The 14,864-nt window shown below is 44.5% G+C and overlaps 1 protein-coding gene across 3 annotated transcripts in view; it reads left to right on the top strand.

Moving 5' to 3' along the window:
• Positions 1–379: 379 nt before the first annotated feature.
• Positions 380–14,864, top strand: part of NUP93 (nucleoporin 93) — a 123,835-nt gene continuing 109,350 nt past the window's right edge. The window contains exons 1-2 of one of the 3 annotated variants that reach the window (XM_073307468.1): positions 380–479; positions 11,451–11,670. In XM_073307468.1, coding sequence (XP_073163569.1) covers positions 11,492–11,670 — 179 coding nt within the window. In that variant the 5' untranslated portion in view covers positions 380–479; positions 11,451–11,491. Of the gene's footprint in view, positions 480–688; positions 831–874; positions 1,096–11,450; positions 11,671–14,864 lie in introns of those variants that run through there. The other 2 variants (XM_073307467.1, XM_073307466.1) reach the window with 2 other exon arrangements.

Below are 14,864 nucleotides of genomic sequence, written 5' to 3'. Positions count from 1 at the left end.
TTGTACAGCGCCTGGCACCGCGGTGCTGAGGCAACCCCAGTCAGGCGGCACCGGCCCCGCCCCCGCCCGGGATCCGGTGCCCCGGGCTGCCGCTGGAGCAGGGACGAGGCCAGAGGCCCCCGCCTGTTGGGGGAGGGGGCGCCAGGCCCCCGCTGGGCTCTGCCCCCGAGGAGGAGCCCTCGCCAGGGGTCCCCACAGCCGGGGCTCCGCCCAGCTAGGTCCATGGGGGAATCCCCAGACCCCGGCCTGGGGGAGCCCGGCGCCCCCTGCACCCCTGGAGAGGCGGCCCCGCCCCCCGGCAGCCCGCCCCCCGGCGGCCCCGCCCCTGTCCCTCTCTACGCGTCTCAATAAAGTTTTGAGCGGGCGGCGGCGGCGGCGGCGCGGGGGCCGCTGGGGGATCGGCGGCTCCTCCAATCAGCGGGCGCGGCGCGGAGGCCGCCGGCTGCCGGAGCGAGTCCCGCGGCGGAAGGAGGCGGCAGGTAGGAGCGGGCCTGGGCCTGGGCCTGGGCCGGGGCGCCTCGTGCTCCCCGCCCCCTCGGCAGCTGCCAGCGGCCCCCCCGTCCCGTCCCGCCTCGCCTCGCGCAGGCTCCCCGCTTGACGCCCCTCCCCCCCGCACGGCTCCCCCTGAGGTGGCCGCGGCGGAGCCCGGGGCGCCCCCTGGCGGCGAGGCCGGTGTGGCGGGCCGGCCCCACGTGCCGAGCGGGCCGGGCGAGGGGCCCGCCGCCGGGCAAAGCCGGGTGCCCTTGGCTCAGGGGACCGCCCGGGGACTGTGCCGGGGGAGGCAGCCGGGTCTAGTGGCTGGAGCCTCGCTCAGCCCTGCCTGGCCGTGGGTACGTTGCTTAACCCCTCCGTGCCTCAGTTCCCCCCCCCCGGTAAAATGGGGGGAACAGCATGGTAAAGTGCTTTGAGGTGGCCAGCGGGTAGCTACAGCGTCCGTGCCAGATTCCGTTAATCCACGGGCTTCTCCGGCGTGTCTTCCCCATGCCCACCACCAGCCCTGCCGGCCCCCTCCGCACAGGCTCTGCCGGAGGCGGTGTCTGGCCAAGGAGGGTTGAGTTCTTCTGATCTGTGGTGTTAATCGTTTTCTCCTGTCAGGTGAATGAGCTTTAACATAGTCGGGCATGTGTCTAGTACCCTTCATCCTGGAAGATCCTCATGGCTGAGATTTTTCAAAGGCGCCGAAGGGAGTTAAGCGCCCAGATTCAGTGGGAGTCTGGTGCCAGAGTTCCCTAGGCTCCTTTCCTAGGCAGTTTCCCCGGTATGCATCTGATGAAGTGAGCTGTAGCTCACGAAAGCTCATGCTCAAATAAATTGGTTAGTCTCTAAGGTGCCACAAGTACTCCTTTTCTTTTTGCGAATACAGACTAACACGGCTGTTACTCTAAAACTAGGCTCCTTAGAGATTCCTGCCCAAAGTGCTTTATGCATTTTTATGCAAACAATACACATGGATTCCTTCATCTGCTACTGACTGCAGCCCTCTCTGGGGTGGTTCGTCATGGCATCTGCTTAATACTGTAGAGCAACACTGCGAAGCCACATAAGACAAGATGTGAAGAAACAGTATTGCATCTAATTGAAACTCCATTTGGGAATTTAAGTAGGTAGAATCTGAGGTGGCACTGAGCATTCTGTCTCAGGTGCTTGGTAGACTGGTTCTTGCCCACATTGAGCAGGGGGTTGGACTAGATGACCTCCTGAGGTCCCTTCCAACCCTGATATTCTATGATTCTGTGATCACCATATGTGGGGGCGAGGGAAGGCATTTCCCCGCAGCTCAAATTGCAGTGACTTGAATGGTTTTTTGCCTCTGCAGCGTGAGGCATGGGGTCACTTGTCAGGTTTATCTGGGAATATCTCACTTAATCATTTCCCTGCTATTGTGGAGGCCTCGGGCATTGGTGCACTTGGGTCCCTGCTGTTCTCTGCCTGGGGCACATAACAGTCTTGTCACCTGTGGGCTGCAATACTTTAATGTAATTTTGGTTGTTGGATTTAGTGTGCAGGCATGTGGGGGATGGCCTGCGATGGACAGCAGGTCCACCTAGATGATCTGGTGGTCCCTTCTGGCCTTGAACGCTGACTCTAATAGTCTGAATTGGACTCCTCTTGTGAAAAGTGCTATGAGATTTTTAATGATCACAAATGACTGAGATCTCTGTTTAAAATCTATTCTGAAACACTGTTGTCAGCCGTACATTTCCCTGTAACACCATGTGAGAATATTTGGTTCGTTATTGACTCGGAGGCAAGAGTGTATCCTGATGAACATGTTGTTCTTTGGTGATATCACATCCAGTTACTGCCACATTCCATCGCTGGCTTAACTTGTAAGCTCTGGTGAGAATGCAGCGTTCAGATCACATGACATGATAGTTGCCAAGTAGCATTTTTAAATTTAGTGTGCTCTGTTAGAGAGACATTTGGAACAACAGAAGTGGGAGTGTGAACAGTATCTGGTAAACTGTACTTCAGCAAATGGTCATTTTGATGTATACAGGGCAACTCTCTTTGGATGCCTAGAGTGAGGCCTGCAATAAAAACCTAAATGAAAGTAACCCCTCTGAAACATATCTAAGCTTCAGCTTTTTTTCAGGCAAAAGCAGGCTATAGTGATAAGTAGGGCCCTACCAAATTCACAGTCCCGTTTGATCAATTTCATGGCCGGAGGGTTTTAAAATTGATCAATTTCACATTTTCAGGTGTTTACATTTGAAATTTCATGGTGTTGGCTCCCAACCCAAAAGGTAGCCAGAGGTGAGTCTAACCTCCTCCCCCTTGCCCCCCTGTAGGGCAAGTCCTGTCCCAAGTCCTGTCCCTTCCCAGCCCTGTGGGGACTCGCAGCTGGATGGGGCGCTCCCAGCAGCAAGGGGGAGATCAGATTTCATGGGGAAGGGCTTATTTCACAGTCCATGACATGTTTTTCACAGTCGTGAAATTGATAGGGTCCTAGCGATAAGCAGAGTTGACCTTACAGCTTCAGGTTCTCCATGTGAGACATAGCTGCCCAAATTGTGGCTTGTGGCCCCATATGGCTTGAGAGATGCTATTGTTTCCTACCAATGATTTCCCACTTACTTCCCTTGTTCTTTGGTTGGATGACCTATTAGTACAAGAAGGGTACAGGGGAATATAAATGTTACATGAAAAATATCCCAGGTGCAGGGTTTTTATGTAAAATTTAAATTTAAAGGAAATAATGTCATCGGTTTGTTTTGGGCTCCCTTATTTTTCTCTGTATCTTCTACTTTCTTCTTCTATTGTTTTCTTTCCAGTGGGTTGGGATATGACCTTTCAACAGCTGGTTCTTCTTGGGCCACTAGCTTTGCTGAATCTTTCTAAACAGGATCCTCTCCATGTTATAGCTCTGATCTTTACAGGGCTGCAGCACAGAGTGATAAGATGATTGTAACATTGTTTGGTCCCATCTACACAGGCAAGGCAAAAACTCTTATAACATGGTTTGGGTGCTCGTATGTTAAAACATGAACTCCTGATGCAGTAAGAATTGCTGTGTAGACAGCTGCTAATGTGGAATGACGGGTGCCCAGCATGGCATGACATTGTCCTCTTCTCCCTCAGGTATAAGGGGAGGACAGAACTTTTAAGTCCCCTCCTTAGGCATGTTGTAGTTTTATAAATCACCCTGAGGTTTTGCTCTGTTGCAACTGGGCCTGCTTCCCTCCTGGTTCAGTCATCATGGTAGAAATACTCCTGCTGGAATTCTGCGTCACTATGGAATGCAGAATTTGTGCAGAATTAATGTTCCCTGTAGAATTTTATTTTTTCACACAGAATTTGTGATTTCTCCCTGGCGCTCCCACCTGTGCCTTTCACAGGTGGCTGGGGCTCCCACCCTGAGCCCCAGGTGGCTGGAGCTCCTGCTCTGAGCCTTGGGTGGCTGGGGCTGACAATGGGAGTGTGATTATACTGTGTTGTTTTGACAAATAAAATATGCGCAATGTGTGTTAAAATGTGTGCAGAATTTTTAATTATAGGTGCAGAATTCCCCCAGGAGTATAGAATATATGAGTTTCTACATCCTGACTTTCCAATAGAGGTAATGTCACAGTGGCTTCTAAATTTTCCTTGTAGTACCCTCTGTCAGTTCAGAGAGTGGAGAGAATTTTTATTTTTATTTTCCTCCAAGGATTTTCAGAAATAAAATTAAATACTTGATGTAATCAGTTTTCCATGTTGCAAAGGTTAATGGTGGGGTGTCCCAATGACCTGTGCTAGGATCAGGTGCCATTTAATATATTTATTGAGGAACTGGAAAAGAGGGTGAATGATGAGGTTGCAACATTGACAGATGACACAATTATTTAAGATAGCTAAGGCTAGGGAAGTCTGTGAGGAACTTCAAAGTCAAATGGCAGATGAAAGTCAGTGTTGACAAATGCAAGGTAATACACATGGAAAGGAATAATTTGAAATACTCAGACACGTTGCTGGGTCCTAAATTAAATAATGAAGGGTAGAGAGAAGGTAAGTCGGATGCACGTATTTATCCTTTCTCATAATACAAGAACAAGGGAGCATTAAATGAAACTGAAAGGCAACACGTTTAAAACTGATGGAAGGAGATTATTTTATGCAGTGCATAATTGACTTATGGAACTCATGGCTACAAGAGATCAATAAAACCAAGAGCTTAGTAGCAGTCATAAGAAAATTAGACTTTTGTATGGATAAATGTATATCCACAGTTAAAACAGATAGTTTTTGGCCTAGATATTCTTAATTCTAACTGGTAACTTTTAGAAACTGATAATATGGATATGGATATTCTTGCCCTCATTTGAAGCATTTGGCACTGACCACTGTTGGAGACAGGATATTGGACTAGATGGATCATTGATCTGATCTAGTATGGCAGTTCCTATGTTCGTAAATGACATTTATTTTTTATCTACCCTGTGGTATCTCACTTCATCCTGATGTGCTCAGTACTTGGAAGTGTTCTCAAACTGGATATCTGTCATGCTTTTAATTCATGGGGGAGGGTACAGTTCCTTTGGCTGAAAATACCCGGTTGGCTTGCGGTTTCGGCAGACCATTTCCACTTGTTGTACTATAATTTCAAGATGCTTTACTTTAAAACACATTTGGAACTCTCTTTAGTTTCAGGCTCTGACCCTGCAATTCATGCTCTTGCAAAATTGCTTGAGGCCTGCAGAATGGGGTTTTTACATATTGATCTTTTGGATTCTCCTCCAGCTTTCAAAAATATTTTTTCCCCAGCACCTATCTGCTCAAGGAAAAACAAAAGGAAGCAGGGAAAACCATAATATGGATGTTTATATAGAAAACTGATTGTATATCAACATTTGCAAAGCATAAAAATAGGCTGGTAATCAAAAATACTAAACAAGGTTATTTTTACAACATAGACAACATGTGGCTTGCAGCATTCATGTTCTAGGTTGTTTGTATGTAGAAATAGTAATATAATAAATTTTGGTAGATGTTGAAAAATCTGGGCTTGTTTTTTTGTTTTGTTTTTTACCCTCCTTCCCGCCAACCAATTTGAAATATTTACCAGACACTTCCTATCCAGAGGCTAGCATAGAAGATAAAGGGGGTAGAGTGGGAAGCGCTGGCTGTGAGGAGAACTAGAATTCCTGCCAAAATGCTGTCCCTAGATCCAGTCCAGAAGGTCCTTTCTACCCCCTCACTTGTACTTTCAGAGCCCTGGCTGCTGCAAGGGAAAGGGGACTCTGCAACTCTGCCCCATTCTCATCCTTGTGGTTTTTTATATCTTCTTTCCCCACATGATTATCTCTAGTTCCTAACTCTGCTGTTGCTGATAGCTTTCCTAGGAACAGCAGTGTGAAATTGACCTGATTTTTGTCTCTTTCTCCACTGCTTGTATTTTGAGTAGAAGTGCTGAAACTGACCCAGACATGTCTATTTCACATTGCTGAGCTCTCTGAGCCAGCAGTAGCTGGAACAGGGTCTTGTGGGAATGAGAGCAGCACTGGATTTATTCATGTTCACATCATATTTGAAAGAATATCTTCGCTAGATATTTTTTTTTAAATAGAAGCATGAACTTTAATCCGAGTTTAAGGGCTTACAGTCCTCTGTTCTCCGATGAAAGTTTCTTGCAGTTCATAGCTGTGTGGGTGACTGTTTTTAAAACTCTGAGTTTTAATGTCCAACTTAAGAGTCAGGTACCTGTGCTTTATCTGTTACATTTATCTGTTTCAGAACATTTTCCAGTAATAAAGGAATTAACATTTTTGGCCCATCTTACTTAAAGCTAATTAATTAGATGACATAAGCATTTTAGTATTTGAAAGATAACGGACACTGTTCACACATTCGAATATTTAAGCTTTAGATCTTTTTAAAGCCAGTTCAATATAATATTCAGCGTGGCTATATTTGGAATACAATAATTACAACATTCTTCACAAGACAGTGTATCCGTCTTCTTTAGGAGACTTCGTTTTTTAATAGCAAACCATCATTGAAAATACTCTGTGTGGAGTTAACAAACCAGTCAGTCTCTTATGGGCTCCTTTTGGCTTAAATTCAGGCAACTAAAACAATCTTTGGAGTTTATTCTTGGTTTCAGAATGTTAGAGAAATGTTAAAATTTGTGTTTTATTGGACATGGAATAGTAGTTTAATGCAGCATCATCTATTGATAAGTTATTAATGTTGTTTTCCAGAAAAGCTGTGCCTGTCCTGGCTTTTAGCCCAGGGTCAATCTGGCATCACAGAAGTTAGTTTAATTTCTTCTTTCTGCATTTTCTTTCCCTGAGGTGTCAGTTGTTCTTTCCCAAGCCAGACATGAAAATCTGCCATCATTCTGCTCTTTACTGGAGTAGCAGTTCCCATCTTGAACAGCAGTATTAAGAGTCAGACTGCAGTCTCTTGAATGCAGTAAATTCTGTCAGTGTAAAGACTATCTTCTTTGTGCTGCTGTTCTGTCTAACCATTTAATGTTTTTGTTTGGAAAAAAGCCATTTGCTGATCATTCTCTAGATGAGTAGTGAGTTGTCATTACCACAGATTTGTTATAACCACAGTTAGTTTAGTGTGTGTGGTTAAAATAACTCCTGTTTATTCCAGATTTACCTAAACCATTCTCTGTTTTCACAGAGTTTGTTGAAATGGTCCCATATCTGAAAATTTATGGAACAAACCCTGCCTGGTGTTGACGCTGAGTCTATGGCTAAAAGTGCAGGTTTGGGAGCTGTTTTACACTGCACTGACTCTTCATGCTTTTGATTTCAGTGCTCTCTGAGACGTTAGCTCCTGCTTATGCTGCTGGCTTTTTATCGAGGTAGTTAATGAAAAAGGGAAGTGGACCGGATCAAATCAGATCAAACTAAATTCTGTGCTATTCTTGCAGTCAGTGCCATACACGCTGCTCCCTCAGAAACTGACATTAGCAGTCTTAACTGTATGGGAGCATGGTTATTCTGGTCACTGTCTGCCAACAGAGGCTGCTTCTGGCAGCCAAGCACAGGAGATCTCTGCTAAGGGGAAGCAGTTCACAAGTAAACGCTGAAAAAATGTCCCTATACTGCATTGCAGGGCATGAAATTGCCTTTCTTCCACTGGCTTGCTAATCTTTTCTAACAAATCCAGTACAAACTATCCAGTCTGGTTTGTTGGCAGGCATAAACCTGATTGCCACGTCTGCCCCAGCACAGTTCGGTAGCTAGCCAGCAGTGGGTGGAGAATGTTTACATGGGCCCTAATGTCTGGAGGCAGGCTATTAGTTTGTGTCGCTGTGTTTATGCAAAATAATAGTATGAAATGTTCTTGGATTTTTTTTTTAATTAACTGCATGAGTCTGAATCACAAAACATAATACTTTTAAGCAAACGCCTATCTAGATAGTGCTGAATAGTTCTCTTAGCACTGGTAACAGTGGTGCTTAGCCACAGTGATGAAACTGGATGCCTAGTGAATATAAAATCCATTCCATTAGAATTCTTGGATTTCTTTTTTACTACACTGTATGTCTTAAGCAGAGGATTTTTAAAATACATTTTTCAGAGCTAAAATATGTTACCTTTTACTTGTGATCTCCCTCACTCTCTTCTTATCCTCCTTGTCAGTTCATGATGATTTCACCTTAGACTGATGATGGATGGAAATCATGTGATTGCCAGGATGTACTGGATATATTCAACATCACAGAAGGTGGCTGCTTGTTTGGATGTACTTGGATGACTTGGCAAGAAGTAGCTTTTGGCCCTTCCCTCCTACCGTGTTGGAAGGCTCAGATGCTCCCTCTTTGTGTGTGTGTGTGTGTGTGTGTGTGTGTGTGTGGCTTTGATCATTACTCCCTCCTTCACAGGTATAAACTACTTAATTGTGATCTGACTGTGCTAATCAGATATCTCTTGAACAACTGAAACTACAGTAAGAGAAATACAAATGCATCTGCTCAAGGGAGCATTTTGTAAGAAGTTCAGTCTCTTTTGGGGATGCTGAGATGTTTAAACTGTAGGCATTTTCCTTCTATAAAATAGTCCTGTTTTCACATTGGACTCATTTGCTCTTTGTTGTTCAAATAAGCAAGTAAAATTACTTCTCATTATTCTCTTGCAACATATTGGTGTTAAAGGATCACAGTTAGTGCCATAGACCTTAGTTTGTCTCCTCTGATCACTGAGAAAGGAAGAAGGTGTGCTAATTTCTCTTCTGTTTAGGGACATTTTAAAATTCTGGATAAAGGAGATGATTTGGAGAGAGGGGACATTCGAAGGGGTTACACCAATGTTCAGATTTGGTTTAGGGAGGATCCCAGTTTGTGGATCAGTGCATTGAGGCTGATATGAGTGTAGGGTGTTTCTCCCCTATCTTCTCCTCTGTTTGAGTTCAGGAGTTAGCTGGATTTGTGGTTTCCATGTAAGGAGAATAATTCTTGGAAGTATGTGACCTCTATTTAGAGGACTTTTTTTTAAGATTGCAAAAAGAAAGATGGCCTCTGCAAAGGTCAATATCCATGCTTTGAGAATCGGGTCATGACCAAAGACAGATGTGGTGCCATGTTATTTGCCAGTGTCCTCTCTAAGGACAGGTTTCAGAGTAACAGCCGTGTTAGTCTGTATTCGCAAAAAGAAAAGGAGTACTTGTGGCACCTTAGAGACTAACCAATTTATCTGAGCATGAGCTCAAATGCAGCTCACGAAAGCTCATGCTCAAATAAATTGGTTAGTCTCTAAGGTGCCACAAGTACTCCTTTTCTTTTTGTCCTCTCTAAGGACACTCCTTTGTCTCACTTGTATGTCTACACTGCAACCCCCCCCCCCCCAAAAAAAAAAACAACAAAAAAACCAACCCCTGTGTTCCTAATTCAGGTTAGCTAACCCACATTAGCAAATTTAGGTTAAAATAGTAGTGACGACATGGCAGCTCTGCTTTTAACTCCGATTAGGAGATCAAATTCAGCTCCAGCATAGGCTTACAATCAAGCTGCTAATCAAGTTAAGAACGGACCTTGTTTGTTTTTGTTTTTTTTTTATTTTACAGTGTAGACATACCCTTACTGAGAATAATTCAGAAATATTGGTTATTTTTGTTGTTTGTTTTTGCTGTACTTGGAATGCTGCAAGTAAGGATAATGATGGGGTTGGGAGGGGGGGTGGTGGTGGTGGTGGGGACTCAAGGTTCCATTATTGTTGTTTATAGGATTCTGTCAAGATATATGAAATGTCTGGATGCTGTAGACGGGGTGGGGTGGGGTGGGGTGGGATGGGGTATCGATGCATTTAATTAAAAAAAAAAAAAGCAGCAAATGGGAACTAATTAGTCAGTTCCCAGAAGACGATTATGATGCTGATTCTGCATCAGAGTGACACCTTTTGTGTGTTGAACTACTTAGTCTAATGCTGAATGTTTAGCGTTGGTTCACATCAGCATTTGTGCTGGTCCAGTTTCACTTTCAATATCCTCTGCAGGTAACATGGTCATCTTTGCTCCAGCACTCTGCACATTGGAAAATCTTGTTTACTGAATAGTTTTAAAATAATACATCCTTCCTGTTCTGGGTCATCAGGCCTTCATGTAAACATGGCCAGATGTTCTCTGCTGGGAGAAACAAGTCCATTAATTAGCTTCTGCTCTTCTCCTTTTTTTTTCTTCTTTTTTTTTTTTTTTTCCCCAGACTTCTAAGTTTATTGGTTGCATGGGAGGGTTAGGTGGATCTTATTTACCATTGCTAATGAGTTAGACATGTAAATCCCTTGCATTAAATGAAAAATAAATCCTATTTACAGGAGATATCTGCAGAGCTACATCAAGTTACACCTTTATTATGCCTGTCCCAACTTCATCTTGGGTTGAAAACAGCTGTTCTGATATTTAATTCTTGCCAAACACATTAAATTTCAGGAACTCTGAGCTGCTGCAATTTTTAGAAGTCAGAGCTCTTCTCTAGAGCAATGTTTGTCTTACATTTGGCCTGGGGTACTCCCTGAACAATCTGTGAATCAGAACAATATTCTGCTGCTTCGGTCTCGGTATCTTGCCTAGCCCTGTTCAGGGTGAGGCAAGATTCCATCTTTCCAGGCTTGTGAGGAACTGAGATCAAATTTTGCAGACTTAGGTGCCTAAAAAGTTAAGAACTGAAATAAGTGGCCTGAATTTTCAGAGATGCTGTACATGTGCAGCTCCCATTAACTTGACTGTGAATTTAATGGATGTCTGAGCCTGGTTTTAGGCACCCAAGTTTGTCGTTTGAAGCCTTGTCTTTCATTAACATGAGTTTCCTTGCTGAAACTAGAAGAGGCCTTTCACACATCAATCCCTATAAGTCTACATTCCCAGCCCTTTTTAGAAATCTGTTCTGAATTCAGATTTATGTGATGCCTTAGTGACCCCATCAGTTACAGCCTGTTTGTTATCGACACACTTTATACTGTCCACTTCCTCCAGATGATCCATTCTACCTTCAATGTATGTATGTAATTCTTATTAACACTAATGAAAGTTTCCCATGTGCACTGAGGGAACAGCGTATACCCTTCACGATGGAACAGCCTGTTCATATTTCTTCCATCTATGGACTTAGTGATGCATAGCTTTATATCTTTTTCTGAAAGATTAAAATAAAAAAAGAAAATATATGCAGGTTGAAACACAAGTAGTTTAAACTCAAGACCGAATTAATACCTTCACTTGGGCAGTTGTACCTTCTGTTCACTTCCACCTCCATATATTTGAATTAAATATGGTACTCCACTAGACTTGTTTTAAGTACATAAACCTGCACTAATAACCTCATCTCTACTAGGCAACTGCCTGTTTTAAGAGACCACTTTAAAAGTATCCTCAAGATTTACAGCAGTTTGGGGTGATCTGTAGTGTGATTATTCTGTACACAACAACCAATTATTGCACCCTGAGAACAGGTATTACTGGAATCAATGAGGGAACTTTTACTTGTTTTGTCAAGCAAGTCTCTCTCTCTCTTTCCTTAGGGGTTTCTGTGCGTGTGTCTTGTGTAGGACCGGCATTACACATGGACACTGAAGGGTTTGGAGAACTTCTCCAGCAAGCAGAACAGCTTGCAGCTGAGACAGAGGGCATCTCTGAACTTCCTCATGTAGAACGCAACCTCCAGGAGATCCAACAGGCAGGAGAGCGTCTGCGGTCTCGGACTCTGACCCGCACGTCGCAGGAGACTGCCGATGTCAAGGCGTAAGTACTTGGGTTTTTGAGACTCTGTTTAGAGCTAGGAATGCCGAAGAAACAGCCCATTAGCTTTTCAGGAGCTAACGTATTTAAAGATCTTGAAATGGAGCCGTGAAGTACTTTGGGTAGAAGTTAGGGAGACTCCTGTGTTTGGAAAGATCTACACATACCTCCTGCTTACGCGGTACAAATACTGCTTTCGATGGTGGTAATTTTGATAGGTATGATTGAGTCTCACCAATCGTCTCTTACCTTTTATGTGCATCCATTTATAACCTGTCACTTGATATCCCTCAGTCCTGCCCAAATCGCTTGTGTCTCTGCCTACGAGGAATCAGGACACAAAAAAAAGACTGTCAAATAATCCTGACTTTGTAAAGACCTGCTTCATGTTAGTTTGCCTTAGGATTTCCCAGATTTAAGTCCAGACCAGGCCTTCTGCAAACGGACATGCTGCATCTTAAATTTGGTTGTCTGATAAAAGAATACAGTTAGTCCCAGCATTTTTGTACGAAGTCGAAATGAGTTACTAAAACCCAACCCCACGCCATCACGGGTGTTGGGCTACCTGTGGTCGCCCAAGGACAACCTGCTCTGAACTGCAAATTTAAATATAGGGAGGGAATATGGGTTTGTGGATCAAGTGTTGGATTGGGACTCTGGAGATCTGGATTCTATTCCAGGTTCTGCAATCAACTCCCTGTGTGACTATGGGCAAGTCAGTTGATCTCTCTGAGCCTCTGTAAAATTAGGATAATGACACTGCCCTGCATCACAAGGGAGTTTTCAGGATAAACAGGTTAATGTTTTTGTGAAGTGCTTAGGTATTACAATGTAGGGCCCTGTCAGAAGACAGATAGGTTGGCTGACTGGCACCTCTGGCTTGAGATTGAAAATGAAAACTGGTCTCAGTTCCCTTACTGATAGCACAGACTTTAGCTGTACCTTCTAATGCAGTTTGATGAGAGTGCACATGCAGTTAGCCATTTGCACTCTTCCTAACATGGAGTTTGGGGATAAACCGCTGAGTGCAGCTGGTGGAGAAATTTTACACAGTCAACTGGATGGGCAAATAATTTAATTTCTTCTGCCACTAGGGCAGTAACTCAGAAGCAGTAAAACTTAGGTGGGAGGCTGGGGGTATTGTCCACCTCAGGTTAGCTGTCAAGATCTCTGAGTGAACCTCAGATTTTTAAGTGTAAGTCAGCAACTTGTGCACTGGGAAGCAAGTAATTACTTTGAGTTTTGGCTGTCCTTAATTGCCAGCTGATAGGATTTTTCCTAGTCTCGTTAAGAGAACACTCCATTCATGTTAAGAACTCTCTGTCCTTGCATTCCATATTTCTACACTGAAGTTCTCCGGCAGAAAAGCATTCTGGAAAGTGGGTTCTTGAATTTTTATTTAGAAAGGACAAAGTGTCTCCATTACATACAGCAAGAGAAAACAACTTGTAATTTGGTTCGTAGAATCATAGAATTGTAGGACTGGAAGGGACCTTGAGAGGTCATCTACTCCAGTTCTCTGCTTTCATGGCAGGGCTAGGTATTATCTAGATCAGAGGTTCTCAAACTTCATTGCACTGTGACCCCCTTCTGACCCCAGGAGAGGGGACCGAAGCCTGAGCCCACCCAAGCCCCACTGCCCTAGGTGGGGGGCCAAAGCCCAAGCCCCACCACTCCAAGCAGGGGGCCAAAGCTGAAGCTCAAGGGCTTCAGCCCCAGGCAGGGGCCTGCAACCTGAGTCTTGCTGCCCAGGGCTGCAAGCCGTCAAGCTTTGGCTTCGGCCCTGGGCAGCGGGGCTCAGGCTTCGGCCCTGGGCTCCAGCAAGTCTAAGTCAGCCCTGGCGACCCCATTCAAAGGGGGTTCGGCCCCACTTTGCAGTCCCGACCCACAGTTTGAGAACCGCTGATCTAGACCATCCCTGAAAAGTGTTTGTGTAACCTGCTCTTGTAAATCTCCAATGATAAAGATTCCACAACCTCCCAAGGTAATTTATTCCAGTGCTTAACCACCCTGACGGGCACATTTTCCTTATGTTCAATCTAAACCTCCCTTGCTGCAATTTAAGTCCATTGCTTCTTGTCCTACCCTCAGAGGTTAAGGAGAATAATTTTTCTCCCTCCTCCTTATAACAACCTCTTATGTACTTGAAAACTGGTATCATGTCCCCTCTGTCTTCTCTTCTCCCGACTAAACAACCCTAATATTTTTCAATCTTCTCTCATAGGTAGGGCCCTACCAATTTCAGAGCCTTAAAAAATGTGTCACGGAGTGTGAAATAAGCCCTTCCCTGTGAAATCTGATCTCCCCTGTGCTGCTGGGAGTGTCCCAGCGGTGGGCCTCTAACTGCCAGTCCCAGCTGAGCTGGGGCAGGACAGGACTTCTGTGCTGCCTTCAGAGTACAGCAGGGGGAACATCCGGAGGTGGATCTGCTCCATCATTCCCCTCCGTCCTCCAAGAGCAGCCCTGCAAGGGAAGAGCAAGTCCTGTCCTCCCCAGCCTGGCTGGGACTAGCAGCTAGGAGCTTCAGAGCCCGGCTCTGAAGGCAACACAGCAGTGAAGGTGACAATCCCGTGACTCCCCTACAACAGGTTTGTGACACCCCCCCCAACCCTCTTTTGCGTTGGGACCCCCATAGTTACAACACCTGAAATTTCAGATTTAAAACATCTGAAACTGTGAAATTTACCAATTTTTCAAATCCCAGGGCCTTGAAATTGACCAGAATGGATCCTGAATGTGGTAGGGCTCTACTCATAGGTTGTGTTTTCTAGACCTTTAATGGTTTTTGTTGCTTTTCTGTAGACTTTCTCTAGTTTGTCCACATCTTTTTGAAATGTGGCGCCCAGAACTGGACACAATACTCCAGTTGAGGCCTAATCAGTGCAGAATAGAGCAGAAGAATTACTTCTTGTGTCTTGTTTACAACACTCCTGCTAATACATCCTGGAATATGTTTGCTTTTTTGCAACAGTGTTACACTGTTGACTCATCTTTAGCTGGTGATCCACTATGTTCCCCAGATTTCTTTCTGCAGTACTCCTTCATCGGCAGTCATTTCCCATTTTGTTCGTGTGCAGCTGATTGTTTCTTTCTAAGTGGAGTACTTTGCATTTGTCCTTATTGAATATCATCCTGTTTACTTCAGACCATTTCTCTAGTTTGTCCAGATGATTTTGAATTTTAATCCTATCCTCCAA

Source organism: Lepidochelys kempii, chromosome 12 (genome assembly GCF_965140265.1).
Source record: "Lepidochelys kempii isolate rLepKem1 chromosome 12, rLepKem1.hap2, whole genome shotgun sequence".
In the NCBI taxonomy this organism is placed as follows: domain Eukaryota; kingdom Metazoa; phylum Chordata; order Testudines; family Cheloniidae; genus Lepidochelys; species Lepidochelys kempii.
The sequence above is the reverse complement of the archived record's forward strand: the minus strand, read 5'-3'. Positions and strand labels throughout refer to the sequence as shown.